General features: G+C 54.3%; 3 protein-coding genes and 4 non-coding genes across 8 annotated transcripts; 5 read left to right on the forward strand and 2 right to left on the reverse strand.

Moving 5' to 3' along the window:
* Positions 1 to 1,318: 1,318 nt before the first annotated feature.
* SURF6 (surfeit 6) lies at positions 1,319 to 7,425 on the reverse strand. Its single transcript, XM_063082004.1, has 4 exons — positions 7,119 to 7,425; positions 5,875 to 6,093; positions 5,263 to 5,351; positions 1,319 to 4,089 (listed from the first exon to the last, which is right to left on the reverse strand). Exons 1-4 carry the CDS (start codon positions 7,291 to 7,293, stop codon positions 3,391 to 3,393), a joined length of 1,182 nt encoding a protein of 393 aa, XP_062938074.1. The 5' UTR covers positions 7,294 to 7,425; the 3' UTR covers positions 1,319 to 3,390.
* A 4,103-nt stretch (positions 7,426 to 11,528) lies between these two features.
* Positions 11,529 to 18,024, reverse strand: MED22 (mediator complex subunit 22). 2 transcript variants are annotated; one of them, XM_063081874.1, is made up of 6 exons: positions 17,898 to 18,024; positions 17,396 to 17,520; positions 15,910 to 15,990; positions 14,723 to 14,931; positions 12,396 to 12,473; positions 11,529 to 11,862 (listed from the first exon to the last, which is right to left on the reverse strand). In XM_063081874.1, exons 2-6 carry the CDS (start codon positions 17,516 to 17,518, stop codon positions 11,757 to 11,759), a joined length of 597 nt encoding a protein of 198 aa, XP_062937944.1. In that variant the 5' UTR covers positions 17,519 to 17,520; positions 17,898 to 18,024; the 3' UTR covers positions 11,529 to 11,756. The 2 variants fall into 2 exon arrangements, with proteins under 2 accessions (XP_062937944.1, XP_062937943.1); XM_063081873.1 differs by lacking the exon at positions 12,396 to 12,473 and having other exon boundaries at positions 11,769 to 12,280; positions 17,898 to 18,021.
* On the forward strand, positions 18,013 to 21,200 carry RPL7A (ribosomal protein L7a). Its single transcript, XM_063081875.1, has 8 exons — positions 18,013 to 18,114; positions 18,459 to 18,579; positions 18,904 to 19,053; positions 19,429 to 19,569; positions 19,765 to 19,844; positions 20,163 to 20,293; positions 20,848 to 20,917; positions 21,038 to 21,200. Exons 1-8 carry the CDS (start codon positions 18,112 to 18,114, stop codon positions 21,140 to 21,142), a joined length of 801 nt encoding a protein of 266 aa, XP_062937945.1. The 5' UTR covers positions 18,013 to 18,111; the 3' UTR covers positions 21,143 to 21,200.
* On the forward strand, positions 18,743 to 18,817 carry LOC134366312 (small nucleolar RNA SNORD24). Its single transcript, XR_010022291.1, has one exon. It is a non-coding gene; the product is annotated as a small nucleolar RNA SNORD24 (small nucleolar RNA).
* Positions 19,611 to 19,686, forward strand: LOC134366308 (small nucleolar RNA SNORD36). The gene has a single exon (XR_010022287.1). It is a non-coding gene; the product is annotated as a small nucleolar RNA SNORD36 (small nucleolar RNA).
* LOC134366309 (small nucleolar RNA SNORD36) lies at positions 20,016 to 20,089 on the forward strand. The gene has a single exon (XR_010022288.1). It is a non-coding gene; the product is annotated as a small nucleolar RNA SNORD36 (small nucleolar RNA).
* Positions 20,403 to 20,469, forward strand: LOC134366310 (small nucleolar RNA SNORD36). Its single transcript, XR_010022289.1, has one exon. It is a non-coding gene; the product is annotated as a small nucleolar RNA SNORD36 (small nucleolar RNA).
* Positions 21,201 to 21,702: the final 502 nt, after the last annotated feature.

Below are 21,702 nucleotides of genomic sequence, written 5' to 3' on the forward strand. Positions count from 1 at the left end.
CTTTCTGATCTCAATGAACGGGCCCATTTGCAGCTAATCCACCAACTAGCTCTGTCCTGAGGCAGGATCTTTGCAACTCTTTGGTCTTGAGTATATTTAGTTGTTTGAAACCCTTTTTCTTGTTAATGTTTTGCCAGACTCTGAGGCCTCATGAGAAACTCCTGGTCTTTCTCCAAAGTCTTACACACATATTGTTAGCTTGTCTTTGGTTTTAAGCTTCTGAATTCTGGGGTCTAAATAGATAGCCATGGTGAGGCCAAAGGACATATCGTGTCCACAGCGCATGGGCCACCAGTTGCAGGACAAAACTCGATATGGCCTCTTCATCTCAGCTCTGCCTTCTAGCCATGCTAGGAGGGACATCCAGTAGACATTATTTTTGTGAATTCTGCTCTCTGGTCTTGGGCTCCACATGCTTACCCTGAATGCCACGTGGCTACTTGGGACCCACGACAACCAGGGAAAGGGGACCTGTGTCCTATACCTCAAAGGTCTTAGTTAATCCTGGTTGATAAAGATGTAGGTTGGTATGAGTAAACCAGACAAATGTGATGGATTAAATGCCTACAAATGAAAACATCAGTTTCAAAATTCTTTTCAGGAATTTGAAATCTTAAAGTATGTTATATTGATAAGTTAAAATACTGAAACATGGGGCCAGCCCTGTGGCTCACTCGAGTGAGTGTGGCGCTAGTAGCGCCGAGGCCACGGGTTTGGATCCTATATGGGATGGTTGGTGCGCTCACTGGCTGAGCGTGGTGCGACGACACTGCGCTAAAGGTTACGATCCCCTTACCGGCCATAAAAACAAACAAAAACTGAAACATTAGTTATTATACATAAGTCTAGGCTTATATACTTTGGTGTTTTGTTATATGTGACATAAAAAAACTAAACAAATTTGGATCTGCTTAAAACAATTTTTTAAAAAACATATCTCTTTAGAAATTAGGAATGGTTTTTATCTACAAATATTAATATAAAGCAATTCATAAGTGGTTGCTTCCTAGGTTTTCCACTGGAAATTAGGGTTACTAAGAGTTCATTGTAGTTAACACACATAATTCAAACTGCTAGGTATAAGATTTTATATACAGAACATTTAAAGAAAACAGAATGTTTTTGGTGAAGTTGTAGAAGGCATGAGGATGTAGAATGGTTTTTGTTAAAAAAGAGTTTGTCTAGTCTTAAGGTGGTTAGGGGGACCAAAAGAGAAAAAAGAAATGTCATAGACATAACTAAATGGATATAGTTAAAAAGTTTCTGAGAGCTTACACAAAGTATGTAATAATCTTGTGTGGCCAAAACCAAGATTGGATAAACTTGTTTATAAGTTTTTACTCAAATTAGCTGTAATATTAACAGTACAAAAGTAAAATTTGGGGCTGGCCTGTGGCTCACTCGGGAGAGTGTGGTGCTGACACCACCAAGGCCATGGGTTTGGATCCCTATATAGGGATGGCCGGTTGGCTCACCTCGGAGAGCGTGGTGCTGACAACACCAAGTCAAGGGTTAAGATCCCCTTACCGGTCATCTTTAAAAAAAATAAAATAAAATTTAGTTTCGTTCTTTTAAATAAGATTTTCATGTAATATTAATAACAAATAAAAGACTTGTGTTGGGCTGAGCCCGTGGCGCGCGGCGACGCTCCCGCCGCGGGTTCGGATCCCATATAGGAATGACCGGTGCACTCCCTGGCTGAGCGCCGGTCACAAAAAAAAAATTAAATTAAATTAAAAAAATAAAAATAAAAAAGACTTGTGTTCACCTTTTGAGTAAACTACAAAAAAGTAAACAATAAATGGAAGATATTTTCCATATAATTCATGGAGACCCCGACCCAGTGAGTACCTTCTCCCGGCCGTGGAGGACTTGCTGCTTCATGCCCGTAGCCTTTGCTAGAGAACTTTGGAACTAAGTACACCAAGTGTTTGGCTGGGAACCCATACATATCTTATTTGGTGGAAATGTCTGGAGCTCAGGCTGGCCTTGTGTAATCTCTTCTGACAAATGGATTCTCCACTTACTACATCCTGAGGTTCCCAAGTGCCGCCTTATTTAGAGATTACTGTACTACCTCAGATGGTGTGGAATTCTAGTCCCCTGGTCCGAATATTCCCTTCATGTACTTAATTCCTTCTGGCACTGCTGCATAGATGACTACTTATACTGACAGTCCTGGACCCAAAACTCCACCATCCCAGGGACCCCCTCCCCCAACTACCACCACCACTTGTGGCCCTTATTTTCAGTGTTCTGAAATCTTTGCTGAAAAGGCCAACTGGCAGTTCATCCATTTTGTCTCCTATATGGACACAAGGTCAAGGGGCTCACATCCTAGTCCCATGTCTAACCTTACTGCTGGGCACCGGCTCTATCATTAGACAAGAGTCTACAGGGAGGGACACCCCTACCCCTATGGGACACCTAGGGATTGGAGACATCAAAGGACAAAGTGGCCGCATTGGAGAAGGACGCCTTCCAATGGGCCCATCATAGACGGCCGAGGGATGCCTGCCCATCTACTCGAGCAGAGAGCAGGCCAGGACGCTTGCTCCTCGGTGACTGACTCTCCTTTCTTCTTTCCAGCTCTCTTTTTCTCACACCCATAGGAGACGAGATGGGAAATACTCCAGCACCCCTTAACAGTCACCCTCGGGGTGCATATTAAAAACTGGAGCTACTTTATATGGTTTGAAAAAGAAAAAGCTCGTGTTTTTCAACAATGTGGCTTGGCCCCAACATAGGCTAGACGATGGAGAACGGCTCTCTGAACGACAGTGCCATCCTACAATTACATCTCTCACATGGCAGGGCCCACAAGTGGACTGAGGTCCCATACGGCCAGGCCTTCACGGCCTTATATCAGGATCCAAAACTAAAAGGAAATGTCAGATTTGCTATATGGGAACCCAAAGTAAAGCCTACCCCCTACCCGGGCCCGGGATGCCCAGACCCTGCAGAACCATGAGGCCCCTTCTCCACGTAGCCCGGGTCCCTCATACCCCTCTGCCCCTCAAGGCACTTCCCGGGCTAGCCCAGTTGGAACTACTGGGGGGGGGACCCCACACCACCCCCTGCACTTGCCCTCTTCTGAGGTGACAAATGGCAAACACACGGTAGGAGTTCATGCACATCTATCCAGGTCTGACCCGGCCGAGTGCCAGCAGGACTTAGGAAGACACTCAGTGGATCCTGGGAACTTTGCAGATAAATTCTAGACACTGAGCATGTCTGTTGAGCTCTCATGGAAGGACATTCAGGTCCTTCCAACCACTTGCTGCACTTCCTAAAAGGCTTTGCACTTGGAGTTCAGCAAGGGCACGTGCCATCAGTCGATGAGAGATGAGCCCCGCGCCCATCCCAGAGGCCGGGATCCACCTGGAGTCATCAGTGGCCGAGGCCGGCTCGCTCCAGGTCCTGGGGCAGGACGCGGCCCTTCCTGCGGGCCCTCTCCAGGCGCCGCTGCGCCCGGGCCTCCCTCCGCCCGCGCAGGTGGCGCCGCCGCCGCTCCTGCCGCTGCTGCATGGTCTCCAGCAGGCGCACGGTGCGGCCCTGCCACCGGCGCTGTCGCTGCGCCCGCTGCCGCTCCCGGCGCCGCAGGGCCTGCTGCAGTAGCTCCGCGTCGTCGCGCACCCTCACGCCCTCGGCCTTGTACAGCAGGTCGGTCCACTTCATCCTGGCCTCCAGCGCCCGCGCCCCGCCCGCGTCCCGGGCCCGCAGCTCCTCCAGCCGGCGGTGCCGCGCCTCCAGGCGCTCCAGCAGCTGCCGGTAGTTCCTCCCCGTCAGCGGCGGCAGGTGGCCCTTCACCTGGCGCCGCCTCTGCCTCCTGCGCTGGGCCCTGCCGGCCGGGCTCTCTTCGCCCACCTCCACTTTATTGAAGATCAGCCCCTGCGGCTGCGGCGGCTCCCTGCAGGCCACCTCCCGGGGTGGCGCGCCGGTATCTGCGGCGGCCTCCGCGGGCTCCGCGGCCTTTGCCACTTTCTCCTTCCGACGCAGCTCCTGCTGCTTCCTCTTCCTCCGGTCCCGCTCCTGCTTTCTCCGTCTCCTTTTCTCCAAAGTGGCAGGGGACAGCTCCGTGGTGCTGCCCTGGAGGGGAAAGCAGGTGTTCACTCATTAGAGTCCTCCCAACCTTAGGCCCCAGGTGGCACATGATGGAGAGGGGATCAGGGCTGGAAGGTACCCAAGGAGATCCTAGTGCAGGAGTGGGGCCACTGAGTTAAGTGTTCCACAATGGGATGATCCATTACCCTAAGTGCAAACGAGCCCAAAGGGACGAGGGATCCCCATATAAGAATCACACTTCCAAGGGCCGGCCCATGGCTCGCTTGGGAGAGCGTGGTGCTGACACCACCAAGTCAAGGGTTAAGATCCCCTCACCGGTCATCTTCAAAAAAGAAAAAAACTGGAACCACACTTCCAGTTCCCAGGCCCTTACCATGGGCCAGGGCACTTCACAAACAGCTCTGCACACTGTCACCCACCACTTTATAAATAAAAAGGGCCAAGACCACCACCCAGAACTTGGAGTGAGTGCCTGTCCTAACCACTGCATGTTCTGCTCTCCCCACACACTTTTCAAGTCCCAGTTGCACCAGACTGAACCAGACCCGTGCTGCAGGTATGAGGGCCCAGAGCCTTCATGGCCTCTTAGAACCAACCACCTCATCCAAAAGATGGCCAGTTGTCCCGGGAGGGTGAGAAGCTGGGGGACTGTCGTCTGCCACACAGCAAGAGGCCAGAGAGAAGGGCCCCGGGGTAAGGGTAGGTGGTGGCCAAGTTGGAAGGGGAAAAACACCGTTCAGCACAAGGAACTGAGGCTGGTCCAGTACTTGGCGCTGGCGCTTTCTGCAGCTGTCATCACGGGCTGGTCACCTCATCTCGGGGTCCTTACCTAACTCACAGGACTATCATTTAGAGGAACAGGTGCACGGGAAGAGCGCAGCCCAGTGTGCTGTTCAGCAGCTTCCCAGAAAGGAGGCTGAGCCCATGGCTCCAGAGCCCATGGAGAAGAGCCAACAGCATTGGAATAGCCAGCAAAAGGCTGGTGACCTTGGGGACTGAGGTTCTCCAAGAAAACGAGAAGTACACCTGCTCTCCCAGCACACTGCTGCTGAGCCCTGGCAGGACCCACTACAGAAGTAAGAACAGTGGCTGTGGCCCTTCACTACAAGCCGACTCCACAGAAAGCATGGAGGTACAGCGGGGAAACCACTCAGAAAAACGCGTCCCTGGGCACTCCGTGAAGGCTCTGCAACCTACCTGGCCCCTGGCCTCCTGTATCTTCTCATGTAGTCGCTGTCGCAGAACATCCAGGGCAAAGAAAGAGTCAGGCCCTGGGGCCAGGCCATCTGCAGAGAAGACAGGAACTGAAGAGGGGCCTCTGTCTGACCTATCCTTTCCCTCCTTGGGGCCCAGCATCTAAGCCCAAGTCTCTATTCACTGCCCTCCATGTCCCCTGTGGCCACTCCTGGATCTACAGGGCAATTCCAGTAAATTCCCCTCCACCTCTTTAACCTGCATTGGTTCCTACAACATCCTCCAGGGCAGGTAACTGACTGCCTCACAAGGTAGGTCACTGGTACAAGAAAACACTTCTTACGGTCTGGGGCCCCCAAGACAAGTCGGAGGGCAATGATTCTCCTCAAGACAAGCTGCTCCAGGTCATCAGAGCACACAGCCTTGCCCCTTACTATCCTGGTAGCCATGTGGCCTGGAACCACCTTTTCTCAGTTCCCCTCCATCCATAGCGTGCCTATGACCTTTACTCTTTGCTGCCCCCATGTTCCTGATGGTGCCTTTTCTTATGAGCAGAAGGGACCATGTTTGCATCCGAACCCTGGCCCTGCCCCTGCATGCCCTGGAGCCTCTCACCTGCAGGGACTTCTATGGAGCTGGACGCCTCCTCCTCTTTGGCCGCTGCTGGCTTCTTAGCCTTAGATGGCTTCTTGGCCCCGGAAGCTGCTGAATTCTCTCCCAGCGACTTGGCCTTCTGCTCCACAGCCTTCTCTTCCTGCTCCCGTAATTTCTTTTGTGTTTTCTTCCTTTCCTTTATTGGGGGCCCAGCAGCTTCCGAGCCTTGAGTTTTGCCAGCTGAAATACAAAATAAGAAAGAGTTGCTGTGCCAATCTCTGACCCATTCAATAGGCAGGAAGGTCTTGCAAAAGGCTTTGATCCTACAAGGATGCAGAGAGTCAGGATGGCAGACCCAGAGGCATTTATCTATGGCGCTCAGAACCACAAACTTCCTAGAAAGCAGACTGACCACATGTATCAAAAACCTAAAAAAATCCACAGACCTGACACAGCAGTTCTGCTTGTGAGAATTTATCATGCACAAAGATTTGGCTTCAAGGATGTTCATCACATTATTTGAGTGAAAAACTAGGAAAACATAAGTACCCAGCTCCAGCAACAAATTATGGCATGGCTACACAAAAAAACTACTATGTGGCCATCAAAAATAATGACACAAGCTTTCATTTTAACAGGTGGTGAAAAAGTTTACATTTTAAATGGAAAGTTCTCGAACTTTTCTATAATGACTATATTTCCCTTCTATAAAGAGAAACCGGCTTATCTCTGGTAGTTCCATGCTAACCCTCCTGCTCTCCGCTCCTCCAGGGCCCAGGCAGCACTTACAAATCCAGGTGTCTGCAGGACAGTCCCACCCGCTAGTGTTTCCACTTCCTGTGGGCAGCCTTGTCACCAGGGCCATGTAAAGCCCCACTGGCATGAGCCCCCTTCTTTCTTCCTTCTCCCCACACAGCACCAGGCCCACAGTTAATGGGCTGGAAACGTATTTTTTTTTTTTTAACTGGCTGGCCATCTCTCATAACTGCCTCTCCATTCAATGCGGAGAGGTGGAGAAAGCAGTTAGCGATGCCCAACAGCTGAGAACCTGTCCCACACGGGTCACCTCCTCCACCTCCCAGCCATGTCTCCTGTCCGAAGGGCGCGTGGCGCTGCACCCCCTGGTCCCCAGCACGGCAGTCTCGGGCAGATCCACACGACAAGTAAGAACACGCGTCACTTGTGTTTTCTTCTAGTACTCTACACGCTCGTCTAGTCCCCTCAAGGCGACTCGGGGAACCAGAGGGTGTGGAGTAAACACCGACCTCGGCCGCGGCGGGCGGTGGGAGGAGGCGGGCCCCCCCGGTCCCAGCCCCGAGCCTGCCAGGCCCCGCGCTGCGCTTTGCCCCACGTGCGTCCCGGCGGCTCCGGGCCGGGCTGGGTGCAGATCTTCCGGGCCAGGCTCTGCAGGTAGGCGTCCTTGGCGAGCAGAGAGGACATGCTGGAGGCCGGGCCCGCGCCTCCGGGGTGACGGGAGGAGGGCCGCGGCCGGGCGTGGGGCTGGGCCGCCCGGGCACACGCTGGTCCCCGCGGGGCGCGACCCTCACCGCTTCGGCTGCAGCAACCGCCCGGCTCGTTCGCCGGAAGACTACCACGTGGGCAGGGGCGGCCCGCCGAGCGCCGAGCCGCAGAGCGCGCTCGATTAGCAGGCCTGGAGGCCCGGAAGACGCACGCGGCCTTGTGGGTAGAGGGTGGGGGCCGCTGCGGGCGGGGCCGCTGAGGGGCGAGGCGTTGTGGGCGGGGCGAGGTGCGGCCTTGTGGGGGAGCCGCTGAGGAGCGGGACGCGGCGTTGTGGGCGGGGCCGTTGAGGGGCGGGGCGGGGCGTGGTGGGCGGGGAGTGGGAGGGGCTTTGCGGGCGGGAACTTCCCGACCCCAAGTGCTGCGCCCACTCGCCCCGCCCTGGGCCGGAGCACGGCGGCGCCCGGCGGCAGGGGTTGTGGGTGGCTGGTCTCCAGACAAATACATGGCACGGGCGGGAGTGCGGTGCTCCGGTGAACCAGCCAGGGACGGGAGAAAAGAGGTCACTCACCTGAAGCCGGGGCCACCGCGCTCCCGTCCCTCAACGCAGGAAAATACAGCCTTTTGTGAAGCCCCCAACCCCCCTTCCAGGGCCTCCTTGTGGTCGGGAGGGAGGGACCTGGTGACCCTTATGGGGGGGGAGGAGACAACTTGGGGTCGTACATTACACCTTCGAAAGGATATTTGAAAAGGCTGCTGCTCAGATACGTTTGCAATGTTAACCTAGAAAAGACACGTTAGAGAAAAATGTCTCCAGATATGGTGAGTTTATTCAGGAACAGAAGACAGGACCATAATCTGGGTCCGACAGAAAGTGATTTCATCAACTTTCACGGAAACCGTAAGAATGTAACTCTCCCAGCCTCTGCCAGGAGGGGATGTTTTATGGAGAGGGTGGGCCTGGCTGTGCTGGTGACCCCCGTTTGGGTATCTCACAACAGCGCCACCTGCTATGTAGGGAATGGGGGTCCGACCTCCCCCGCCCATCTCAGCCACGGCGGCTCCATCTTCCCAGGTGCCGGGGCCAGAACCTGAAGCCCCCTGACTCCTTCCTCATTCCCCACAACCCTGCAGCAAAGCCTTCAAAGTATCCGGAACCCAGCTCGACCCACGCCCGCCTCCCCACCACTCCGGTCCTGTTCCGGATATAAAAAGACGATAAGTAAGAACCAAATGCCATGCAGAATAGAAGTAGGTATAAAAAGACATTGGGGACCAACTGAGAAAACGTGGATGTGCTGTGGACACTAGAGATGTGCAGAGTGTGTCTCTCGGGGAAACCGACAGGGATCAAGTGTCATGAGGTTTGCAAGTGACGTTCAAACGGTTTTGTGTATGAGAAAGAGGAAGCGAATCCCAAGAGAGGGCTGCAAGGGCGCTCTGGAGACTCTGCCTTCACAGCTTCCAGGGGTTCTGACATCCTCCCAAAGCTTGGGATGAAAAGGTGATATAGACTGAAGATGGACCAGGGCTTAGCAATGTGGAGCCATTGGTGACCTTAATATGTGTAGCTTTGCTGGGGACATGGAGACAAAGCCTTTCTGCCATAGGCTCCAGACAGAACTGGAAACAGAGAGAGGCCATTTCTCCATGGAGTCCTGCTGCCAAGGGCACGAGCTGGAGAGGAAAAAGGAGCCAGGAGAGCATCTTTGCTTTACAAAGAGAGAAACAACTTCATTTTCTAATGGGAGTGATGGTATTGGCCAAGCAGAAAATAAAGTTGATGATACAGAAGAATTTATAACTCAAGGTTTTAAATACTAAGGACAGTCAGAACCGCACCACTGTTTGCCCCATTCCTTCAGCCTTTCCCCCATGCATGCTTCTGCTTGGTTGTAATCTCAATGTCCTCCTCAGTGGGTAAGTACAAGCTGTTTCCACAGTCACAATAGTGCAGGCGCTTGTGAATAACGCTGCAGCAAACATGGGCGTGCAGACATCCCTTCAGCACACTGTACCAATTTCATTTCCTTTTGGTAAATACGCAGTAGTGGGACTGATGGATCACGTGTGTCTTAGTCTGTTTTCTGCAGCTATAACAGAATATCACAGACTGGGTAATTTATAAAAAGAAAAATTTTTTCTTACAGTCTCACAGCCTGGGAAGTCCAAGTCGAGGAGCCACATCCAATGAGGGGCCTCTTACTGCATCACAACATGGTGGGGGCAGGAACACACCACCTCAGGTCCCTCTCTACCCACCCAGGTCCTCCCCCGCCCTGCCCGCCTGCCTCTGGCTGGTACAGGGATCTGAACCCTTGACCTAGTGTTATGACACCACACTCTAACCAACTTCACTCTTATTAAGCCACCAGTCCCATTGAGGGGGCTGCAGCATGCTGACCATCTGCAATCCTAGTTATCTCCCAAAGGCCCCACCTCCAAATACCATCAGCACATGAAATTTAGAGGACACATTCAAATATTGGAGTATGGTAGTTCTATTTTTAGTCTTTTGAGAAATCTCCATACTATTTTCCAAAATGGCTGTACTAATTTACAATACCACTGACAGTGGATAAGCGTTCTCTTTTCTCCACATCATCAACATGTATCTTTCATCTTCTTGATAACAGGTATGAGGTGATATCTCATTGTTTTTAATTTGCATTTCTCTGATAATGGGAGATGTTGATATATATCCGTTGGCCATTTGTATATCTTATTTGAGAAATGTCCATTCAAGTCCGTTCCCCTTTTTTTATTTTATTTTTTGGCAGCTGGCCGGCATGGGGATCTGAACCCTTAACCTTGGTGTTCCAAGGCGGTGCTCTAACCAACTGAGCTAACCAGCCAGCCCACCTTATTTATTTTGGATATTACCTCCTTTTCTGATGTATGATTTGCAAATATTTTCTCCCAATCTGTGGGTTGTCACTTAGCCAAGATATGGAAACAACATGTGTCCATCAATGGTTGAATGGATTAAGAATGTAGTGTATATACACAATGGAATACCATTTAGTGTCAAAAAAGCCAGGAAATTCTGTCATTTGTGATGACATGGATGAACCAAGAGGACATTGTTAAGTGAAGTAAGCCAGGCACAGAGAGACAAATCCCATATGATCTAATTTATGTGTGGACTCTACAACAAGCTCGGACAAGTGGAGAGTAGAGCAACGGTTAGCAGAGGGGAGGAGAGGGGACAGTGGCCGACGCATAGAGTTTCAGCTGGGCAGGAGGAATCGGTTCTGTTGTTCTACCGCACAGCAAGGTGACTAGTTAATAATATCGCATCGTAATAATGTATCGTATATTTCAATATAGCTAAAAGAGAGGATTGCAAATGTCCTTACCACAAAGAAATGATAATCAGAGGTGATGGATAATGTTAATTATTCTGATTTTATCATTCCACAATGTATGTGTATAAAAATATCAATTTGTACTCCACATATACAATGATTATTTGTCAATTGAAATAAAACTTAAAAAATAGTGAAAGAAGAGATCACCACATCTTATGACGGGGGAAACTCTCCCTCAGAGGAGAAGTCACTTCCCCAAGCCACCCCAGATGCCAGGGCCAGAGCCAGGGCTGGGTCCCAGGCTCCCGCCCACCTAGTGCCTTCTGCTTGACTGTGGGGGTCTCTGGGCCCCATGGTGACCAATGCTGGATCCTGGGCTGTCACTTCACCCACACATTGGGGATATTGGTCTCCCTCTTGGAAGGAGGTAAAGCACATTGATGGCAGTTAGGTGGCAGGGTTGAAGTCCCAGCACTACTGACGTGACACTCCCCCTGCCCCCCATCCCTAGTGTGGTGATGTCTGCATTTCCAAGGTGGGCCTGGCACCAAGAGGCACTGGGTCTAGAGTTTCACTGGAGTTCAAGTCCTGATTTCTGCCATTCCACCTGCTGGCTCTGTGGCCACGGCACAGCACCTCACCCTTGAGCCCATGTCATCTCTGGAACACAGGAACAGGCAGCCCAACTTGGGCTGTGGTGAGGACTGGGCGCCACCAGAGGTGCAGGCGCGGGCTCCATAGGGCTCGATGAAGGCAGCGGTTTTTCATTCACTCGCCAAATATTGAGGACCGGCCAGCTGCCCATGGGAGAGTGCTGACCCGGAGCGCAGCTGTCCAGGCAGAGCCGCAGGGAGTCCAGGGTGGCCCTGGCCTGCTCCGGGATAAGGAAGAAAGCAGAGCCGATGCAAAAGGGCGGTGGCGTTTTATTCAACAGTCTCGTTATACAGTCAGAATGTAGGCGGCAGCGGAATTTAGGAAACAGCCCCTGCCTGGCTTCCGTGTGAGCAGCCCTGCCAGGGCACTCGGCCTGCGGGGGGACAACTGTGGCTTGGGCAGGGCTCTGCATGGGAGCCGTGGCCTAAGGACGGGCACTGGGCTTGGATGACGCTGTCCACGCTGAGCCTCCTCCCAATTTTAAACATGCTCAGGTGGGATCTTCCTATCAGGTGTCCTCCCTGCCCTGCTGCTGAGGTCCTCAATGGGACAAACCTGTCCTGGAAACTTCCTCCACCTGGCCGGCCTGGAAGGCAGGAATGGGGGTGATGACTCGAGGGACGGGCCACTCGGAAATGATCCGTCCTGGGAGGGCTGACCCGGGCTGAAGAGATTCCCAAGGAAACCGCCACAGCTCCAGGGTCCCCAAGTGGGAAATTAGGCTAAAAGAAGTGATGCTGTGGTGGCATCCAGAGGGGAGCCCTGGGTTTCATTCCTGAGAAACTAGGGCCCAGGGAGGGCACCCCCTGGAGGCTCAGGCATGCTCCATGGGGCCAGGGCCGCCGGCGTGGGAGTGGGCAGGGGCTGCAGCCTGCAGGGGGCCAGCACTGGGCTCCGGGGACGCCAGCAGAGGGGCCGAGAGGCCATCCGCGGAGTCTGTGTCGAGGTCCAGCCTCCAGTAAGCTTCGCACAGAGGCAGGTCATTAGCTTCGCAAAGACTCGAGCTTTTCCACCACCAGAAACCCCAGGGAGAGACAGGAGCAGGCAGAGAGGAAAGCCAGGAGCGGGGAGCAAGACAGAAGCAGGGGTAAGAAAACACAGAGCACACCGCAGCCCCACCTTGCTCTTCCTCTGCTCCGTGCTTGCCCCTCCATCAAGCAGGCTGAGGGAGGGGCCCATGGGGGCCGCCCTTGCACCCTTAAAGGAGAAAGCCATCCTGGACCAGCCACCAACAGGCTGTGTGGCCTCGGCAGGCCCTTCCCACCTACTGTCCAGGTGTCTTTCCTGCCCGACTTCCACGTGGGTCTGCCCTAGCCTCCACTGGGCTAGCCCCCAGCCTGGCTCCAGTTGCCCTCTTGCAGAAGCTGCCAGCCAGGCCTCTAACCCTCACCAGCTGCGGGAACCAGCATCCAGAACTCGCTAGTCTGACACTCACTACGCTTCCTGAGGAGCTCCCCAAGGGCAGAGTCCCCCCCTTATTTCTGGGTCTCTCTGTGCCTGGGATTTGCCAGAACAGGGTGACAGGAACATAGGCCCTGGCGTCCCCCTGCACACCTACACCAGCCGTGCGACTTAAAGCAGGTCCCTTGGCTCCTGGAATTCAATTTCCCCATCTCTACCACAGGGAAACCTGGAGGCAAGGGTGCAGGTGAAGCTTGGTGCCCGGCATTCATGACAGTGTGGTGGTGGTGACTCCGGGGCATAGACCCGTCCCCACAGCCATCTACCGTGCAAATAGTGGCCCTGGCCATCTGCTGAGGCCCACCCTGCCTCTGGCCCCCTCCCTCGCTCCTGCTCTCAGTGTTCAGGCCCAGAACCATGCTGGGCACAGAGAGGAATCCCAAGGAGAAGAGGGGGAGGCAGAGCCAGAAAGAGCAGATGCTGAGTGGACAGCAGGCGGGCGGGCCCTGGGGCAGCGGGTGGCTCGTGTGCAGGGAGGGCTGAGTGGCTGGTGGCTCAGGCTCGGGGCCACCTGCATGTAGGAATGAGTGGGGAGGGGCTGCAAAAGCTGCAGGCCCGCCTCACCTGTGCCCTGGCCACTAGCAGGTGTTTACAGGTCAGGGAGCTGCATTGCAGGGTGGGCTGGCCTCCCTCCTGAGGCACCTGGGGATGGCTGTGGGAGGGACACCAGGCCGGCCCGGAAGCTCCTCTGGATGAAGCACACTGACCAGGGGAGGACAAAGCAAGCCTGGTGCTCAGCTTCCCTGGTTCCTACCACAGCTGTGCTGTGGGACTTCAGGCAGGACCGTCCTCTCTCTGGCCCTCGACCTTTCAAGGCAGAGCTGAATTTCTGTCCCAAGACTGCTCAGTCCAGTGGCCCCTGGGGGCAGCAGCTGCCTCAAGGGAACAAATATGGGGACGTGGAGCCACATCCCTGGAAGGGTCTGAAACACCCCAGGACCCCTCGCTGCCTCCCTGATGTACAGGAGACACTGCACATGCCCGCTGAGCTGGTGAGTATCAGGGACCAAAGATGGCCCAGAACCCTCTGGAAACTCTAGAACCATTCCAGCTTAGTAACACTGAGTCCAGGGCAGGGAAACCAAGCCCCAGACCAGACCAATGTGGCTCCTTGGTGTGGCCTCCTTGGGACAGACAGGAGCACTTCAAATCTACCACCAGGAGGAAAGGAGGTTTGTCTGGGAGCGGGCACGGGGTAGGCATGTGTTTTTGTTTTCGCTTTGTGTTTGCTGGACTCAATCTTGATTTCACAAGCTAATGGGGGGTGAGGAGACCAGGATGCAAGGCCTCTGTCTCCAGCCTCAGTTTCTCCTTATGTAAATTACACTGGACTCCGACTTCTCAGGGCCCCTCCAGCTCAAACAGTCTCAGGTTTCAGGACTCTTAAGTGGCCCCAGGTCCCGAGTACCCCGGGCCGGCTTTCCCGGCCACTCTCTGCTTGCGCCTTTTCCTCCTCCCTCCCAGGCCTGCCCTCGCCTACACGCTGTGGGGTTTTGGTGACATCCGCACGGAACTGCACCTCTGGGCTAGTACTGGTGTCCTGGACGTGGGCGGGGGCCTGGGTGGCTGAGAGGAGCCAGCCCAGCTGGGCTGGGGGCTGAGAAGTCTAAAAATGGACTCAGCGGCTAATAGGAGCAGCACAGGCCCAGAAAGCGCTGCGCCGTGAGGTCGGCCCTCAGGAGGAGGCGGACTGCCTTGGCCCCCTTCTCCAGCCTCAGCCTCCCCGACTGGCGGAAGTCCTGTGATTTTCATCAGGCTGCACTGTGGGCAAGGCCCGGGGCCCGGGCCCATGGCTGTGAACTGTCTGTAGATCAAGTGCTCTGGCCAGGAGCTCTGCTCTGAAACCTGGGCACCGGCTCTGCTGCCACAACCACAGAGGGTTTGGAAAAACAGAAGGCCCTTCGGGGTCGGGCTGGGCCACATCTGCTGGCCAGGCCCAGGTAGGCAGGCTCCCGCTCTGCAGGGGAGTCCGGCCCTATTTGTACCTGGACGAGTAATACTCCTCCTCGAGCTCATAGAGGTCAATGGAGATCTCGTCCCGCAGGGTGACAAGCTTCCGGTCACACTCCTCCTGCAGCGCTCGCAGCTGCTGGTTGCGTTGGTCAATGGCCTCATTCACTGACGGGAAGTCATTGAGGATCAGAAACTGCTTGAGGTCGGACACGAGCTTCATCAGGGACTCACCAGCTCGAACCTGCGGCCGTCAGAACCAGGACAGCAGGGGGTGAGGGGGGACAGCGTCCCTGCCTTTGTGTGGCTGATGCTGGGCAAGCAGTGGCGCCTCTGGGAGCCTCAGCTTCCTTATCTGCAAAAGGGGACTACAGCATTGGCCTTCACAGGGCCATTTTGAGGATTAAGTGAGAAAAGCAGAATGTGGGTTAGGGGCGGGCAGGATCCCAGCCTGCTTCCTGAGCCCTCCCCTCCCCTTGGCCTCTGGTTTCCACCCCGTAGGGCTGATCCCAATTACACAGGTCGCAGGCATCCTAATCATTTGCAGCTCAAACCCAACAGGTAAAGCCCCATCCCATTCAGCCTCCTGCCCCGCTCTTCCCCTCGGGCAGCACAGCTACTTGTTGGGCAAGATTCGTTTTCCTGTTTGTTTGTTTAGGGTTTTCTTTCTCTTTTTGTGGGGAGGGACGGCTGGCCAGCAGAAGGGGGATCTGAACCCGTGACCTTGGTGCTGTAAGGCTGCGCTCTAACCAACTAAGCTAACTGGCCGACCCTCCTGTGGGACGTCTTTCTGTGTTATCTGTGGGTATATACCGGCGGAAATACCCGCTTGCTGTGTCTGCCCTGGGACACTGCACATACGGTTTCATCTGACAATTCGCCTTTTCACTCACAACAAACCTTAGGGGACTTTCGTGTAGGCAGGAAGGGCTGCCCTCTCCTGACCACTGCACAGCTACAGGATAAAAGCGGCTGGCCATCTGCCCAGCCCTCCTGCAAGTGCACCTCTTGGGGACAGTCTCCTGAGAAGCGATCTGCCCTCCATCCCATTCTCGAAAGTTGCTGAGGGCTGAAACCAAAGCATCTCTGGGTTTTTCTCCTGCTGTTTGTCCGGGGGGAAGGGAAGCACACGGCAACAGAGCGACCCACACTCCACCCAGGAAGCCCTCGGGGACTGGATGCTCCTGGAGCATCGGCCATGCCCTCTACCCTGGCTACTCACAATGTTGGCGGCTCGCACGTGCATCTCATAATTGTCCTGTTCTCCCTGAGTAGCCCGCGACACCTGCGTCTCATCCTCAATCTGGGGGACAAACAAGAAAGCCTACAATCGGCCTGGCTGATGAGTCAGGGAGTCCCTGCCCCTGGCCCAGCCCGGCCAGCTTGCTGCATCCTGTCCACCTGGCCTTCTGCCAACCCCATGCTCTGTTAACAGGCCTCTGGCAGAGTGTACCCCTGCCCTCCCCTTGTTCTGTTCTCCGGGAGACAACAGGTGGCTTCCTCAGGACACTGATGCCTATCTATGCTGATGGTGGCGCCAAGTGCAGGGACAGGGTCTTATCTTGGTCCAGTCTTTTTTGGGGTGTGGAGCCCTGTTTGTAGGGACTGGTGTCACTTGCTTGGGCACTTGGTAAACTGCCAAATGGAGGAGTAAAGGGACGATGTATTTTTTTAAGCCATCATTTCCTGATCACTTCCTGCGTGCGAGGTACCACGTTAAGCACTTGACCATCATCTCACAAGATTCTCACAGAAGCCTGGACCTCCATGGGGCTTTACAGGTGGGCAAACTTGAGGCCGGGACAGACCAGACAGTGCACTGGGGAGTCTCGGATGGTAAGTGGAGGAGCCTATCAACCTGGACAGAGATGTGAAGGTATGGGCTGGGGTGGGTGCCAGGATACTTTCAATGATTAAGAGTCAGATTTCCTGGGTTCAAATCCTGGCTCTGCCAGTTAGCTGAGTGACCTTGGGGAAGTTACTGAGTCCTGTGGGCCTCGGCTTCCTTCTCTGATACCTACCTCAGAGAGTTCTTGCAAAGATGGAGAGGGCAAGACACCAACAGCTCTCACAACACGCCTGACACACAGTGAGCGCTAGATAAACGCTGGCTTCCATCAAGTCTGCAGCGGTCGGCGGGCTTGCCTGACCTTGACCCAGATGCTGACCCCTCTAGCTACCTGGAGGGGCCTTCCCCAGCTTCCCCCTGTTCCTCACTCACCACAGCTGTGAGGTTTGGGCCACTCACTCGGTGCCAGGCCCCAAGCTAAGCACTTTACGCAGATGAACTCGTCAGTCATCATAAGGATCCTACGATGCAGGGGAAACTGAGGCACCGAGATGTGAAGTCTCCACCCAAACCCACGCTAGTCAGTGCTGGACTTGGAGCCATGGCAATTTGGCCAGAGTCCCCTACTCTGCTTTACCAGGATTTGCAATTATTTGTTGTATTAACTTCTCTGTATTAACTTCTCTTTTGAACTGCTTGTTATTGTCAATATCCCCGCCACCCCAGCCCCCAAATGCTTTTTCCATGGGAACGAGGGCCTTGTCTGTCCTGTTGCCTGCTGTCTCCAAACAGACCCCCCACCCCGTGGTTGACACTTTTAACCGCAGCCGCTCAGTCACCGTCCTCTCTGGACCTGCTCCTTTCCCGTGCTCAGGAGGCGGGGGCAGCGGGCAGCGGGCAGGCCCCACGCCCTACCCACCTTGGCGGTCTTGATGATCTCGGTGAAGTTGTCCATGATGGACTTGACGTCGTCCTTGAGCCGCTTGTTGTAGGACTGCAGCAGCGTCTCCTTGCTTTGCGGCAGAGCTCTCTGCTGGGCCATGCCTGGGACCCGGACAGGAGGACAGACCCCTGCGTGTGGGCGGAGCCGACGCGGCCGCGCTCCCTGCCCCGCCTCAGCACGACACGCCGACTTCTGGAGACCCCTTTCCACCCAACGAGCTCGCTCAGCAGCGGGGCCTGCAGGGCTCCCGGGCCTCGCCCCGGCCCCTCGTTCCCCCGGGCAGCCCCCCAGCCGATCCCGCGCTGCCCGCACGGCCCCCGCGAGCTGCCGCCCCGCGCCCTGAGCCCCTGTCCAGCCCCGCGGCCGAGCGAGGTCCTGGGCGCCGGCGACGTCCGTGCCGATCGGGGCAAAGTCACGCGTGAGAGGCCGGCCCAGCCCCACCGCCCCCGAGTGCGCGCCCGGCCGGGCCCGCGCTTACCGGCACCCCTCTCCCGGGCCGAGGCGCCCGGCCGCGCTGCCGCCCGCGGACTGAACCCGCCGCCGCCGCGCTGCACCGCCCCCGCGTTTGAGTTCCCGGCGTCCTGTCGCTTTAAGTCCGAGATCTCGCGCCGGCGCCAACTCTCGCGATCTCCGCGGCCGCCTACATATTACCCACAATCCCCCTTCCTTTCTCTCGCCTCCAGCGATCCAAGATGGTGAGTTCTTCAGTCTCCCGCGGTGCTGGAGCCGGGGCCGAGCTCCATCCGCCGCCATCCGCCCCCGGGCGCGGCTGCACCGGCCCACCCGGCTCCGCCCGGCGCTAGCAGAGTCCTGCCGGCCCGGCCCGGCGGCACTGGGCCGGAGAAGGACGCGCGGTGGGCGGGAGCGGAGCGCACCGGACCGAGATGGGGGTCGAGGGAGGCGCGGGCGCCGGAGCGGGGGTGCGGGCGCGGGCAGGGGCGGCCGGGGCCCCCTCGTTTGCGAGGCCGGCCCGAGGCCCGCCCGGCCGCGAAGGAGCGTGCGGAGGAGGGCGGCCAACCGGGTGTCTGTCCCCGTCCAGCCGAAGGGGAAGAAGGCCAAGGGGAAGAAGGTGGCCCCGGCGCCTGCCGTCGTGAAGAAGCAGGAGGCCAAGAAGGTGGTGAACCCGCTGTTCGAGAAGAGGCCGAAGAACTTCGGCATCGGTTAGTGGGAGGCGGGGTGTCGCCGGCTTTGTCGTCCGTCCTCTAGCAGCACGGTGGCTCACGGGGCGGGCGGTGGCGGGTGCAGCCCGGCCGTCAGGGGACACCGGCTCTCGTTAACTGGAAGAGACGGCGCCGGTCTGCCCCGCGGCTGTCGGCGTTCGTGTGCAGATGATGTAAAAGAATATTTGCTATCTGAAAGACGGTGATGACGTTTTAAACCACCAAGATCGCTGATGCACCGGTACCCTTCTGAACGACCCCACGCATGAGCTCGACACGGAGTTTGAGCCTTATTCCTACTTATTGTCACCCTTCATTTTTCAGGACAGGATATCCAGCCCAAAAGGGATCTCACGCGCTTTGTCAAATGGCCCCGCTACATCCGCCTGCAGCGACAAAGGGCCATTCTCTATAAGCGGCTGAAAGTGCCTCCTGCGATTAACCAGTTCACACAGGCCTTGGACCGCCAAACAGGTGAGGGTCCATGGTATGGAGCCAGGATTTGGAAAGGCAGGATATAGCTCACATCTTTGACAGTAGTACATGCAACTGAGGCTTTGGGTGGAGGTAGGGGGAGTTTTCGGGTAGATTGGTTTATAAAATCTAGGATTTCTTTAATTCTGGGAACATGAAGTTTGCCTAACTGAAGATACTGTATACACGACTTCAGATTTCTTGAACTGCACTTACTATTATATCTTGATTACTCTTCTTATTCTAATACACAATGATATTATTGTTACATTATTAACATATTGTTATTATACCAGGACAGCGGCCTGGCATTTACATTAAATGACAAAGATTAGAACTTAGAATACGAGTCTAAACTCAAGAGTGTTTTTCTAGCTACTCAACTGCTTAAGCTGGCCCACAAGTACAGACCAGAGACAAAGCAAGAGAAGAAGCAAAGACTGTTGGCTCGGGCTGAGAAGAAAGCTGCAGGCAAAGGGGATGTCCCCACAAAGAGGCCACCTGTCCTTCGAGCAGGTAAGTGGGTCTCTCCTTAGGGTGGATGGTGGGGCCGGCTGTTGCAATGATGCATGAATTTCTTCACCTGAAGTCACTGTGGAGAATAAAATCCGAGCTTTTTAACACTGAGTCACAGCTGGGTCCAACTGGTCACAACTTTTTGTGACCAGAGCAGCCCCCTGTGAGTGCTCTACAAAGTGTTGTGTGTTTTAGGAGTTAATACTGTCACCACCCTGGTGGAGAACAAGAAGGCTCAGCTGGTAGTGATTGCACATGACGTGGATCCCATTGAGGTGCGTTTGACCCATTTTAAACATTGATTGCTAAAGCTAGGGTTTTTGTGTCACTACCAAGAAATAGGCAAAATACTGAGTCTGCCATGTTAAAAGGCCAGTGTCAGATGGCCAGTATGGTCACCTTTACTTTTGGGGGCAGTACTGACAAGGAATCCAAGTGCACAGCTCTTGCAGTGATGTGAATCTCTCACTGAATTAAAACCTTGAAGTGCAACTATATGAGCTTTTTAACCCTGAGCAATTGCTGCCAAACTGGCTTTCACTTTATTGCTTCTGGTCAGAATATTCTCTCCTAAGCTAATTGATTTCTTCTAGCTGGTTGTTTTCCTGCCTGCCCTGTGTCGTAAGATGGGGGTCCCCTATTGCATTATCAAGGGGAAGGCCAGGCTGGGACGACTAGTCCACAGGAAAACCTGCACCACCGTAGCCTTCACACAGGTTAACTCGTAAGTACGCAACCTAGTCCCAAACATTCCCCAGTTCATTAATCTATATCTCAGGGTTTTTTGCCTTGAAAACCAACATTCTGCCTTAAGAATACATTTATCTGAACCTTTGCCGATGATGGTTAAGAATTTCTTCACCTGAATGAGCCGTGTGGTCATATCGTATCTGAGGCAAAAGGCTTGTGTTTGGAGCTTTAAAGAAGAAAAAAAAAAAAAAAAAAGAATCATTCATGGGTCGGCCCATGGCTCACTTGGGAGAGTGTGGTGCTGACAACACCAAGCCAAGGGTTACGATCCCCTTGCCAGTCATCTTTCAAAAGAAAAAAAGAATCATTCATGTTTTTTTTTTTTGTCTTTTTGTGACCGGCCACACCGCGCTCAGCCAGTGAGCGCACCAGCCATCCTTATATAGGATCCGAACCCGCGGCGGGAGCACTGCCGCGCTCCTAGCGCCGCACTCTCCCGAGTGCGCCGCGAGGTCGGCCCTCATTCATGCTTTTTAGGAGGATAATTTGAGAGGCCCAAAGTCTACATCCCCCACCCTTTCTTGTTAGGGAAGACAAAGGAGCTCTGGCTAAGCTGGTGGAAGCCATCAGGACCAACTACAACGACCGATATGATGAGGTAAGGAACAGCTTTACACAAAATATTTTCTGGGCAACAGCCAAGTAGAACAGTGGTAACCAGCAGGCTTTGAAAGCCTCAGAAAACAAGGCATGCTGACTGCTTCTTCTATCCTTTCAGATCCGCCGTCACTGGGGAGGCAACGTCCTGGGCCCGAAATCTGTGGCTCGCATTGCCAAACTGGAAAAGGCAAAGGCTAAAGAACTTGCCACTAAACTGGGTTAAATGAACACTGTTGAGTTTTCTGTACATAAAGATAATAAAAATTTTCCTTCTGCCAGTGCCTATTTGGCATTTTTTTTTTTTTCCTTTTTCTTGGTGGCTGGCTGGTACAGGGATCCACAAACCCTTAATCTTGGTGTTGTCAGCACCATGCTCTAACCAGATAGGCCTTTTGGGCAAGTACATTTTAAAACCAGGAGCCTTGTCCCCTACCTATACACAGGGCCAGAGTTCTGCCAAATTTACTGTGTAATTTGCATGTCAGGTTTTGAAAAAACCATCTTAAACCTTTTAGATATATAGTACTAAATACAATCTTGCATCATCTTAACTTCTCCAGCTTTTTTTTGTTGTTGAAAACTAAGACACATTAGCCTGGGCCTACAGAGTCAGGGTCATCAGTCACTCTTCCACTGAAGGTAGCATGCAGTGCCTTCAAGAACATCTCCCAGAGAACCTGCCTGAGGCTGTTTTACAACTCAGCCTGTACGGGGGGGGGATACTACAAATGCTGAGGGATGCGTTTGCCCTGCATGTAACACTGATGTTTTTAGGCAATAGGA

This window comes from Cynocephalus volans, chromosome 17 (genome assembly GCF_027409185.1).
Source record: "Cynocephalus volans isolate mCynVol1 chromosome 17, mCynVol1.pri, whole genome shotgun sequence".
NCBI classification, from domain to species: Eukaryota; Metazoa; Chordata; class Mammalia; order Dermoptera; family Cynocephalidae; genus Cynocephalus; species Cynocephalus volans.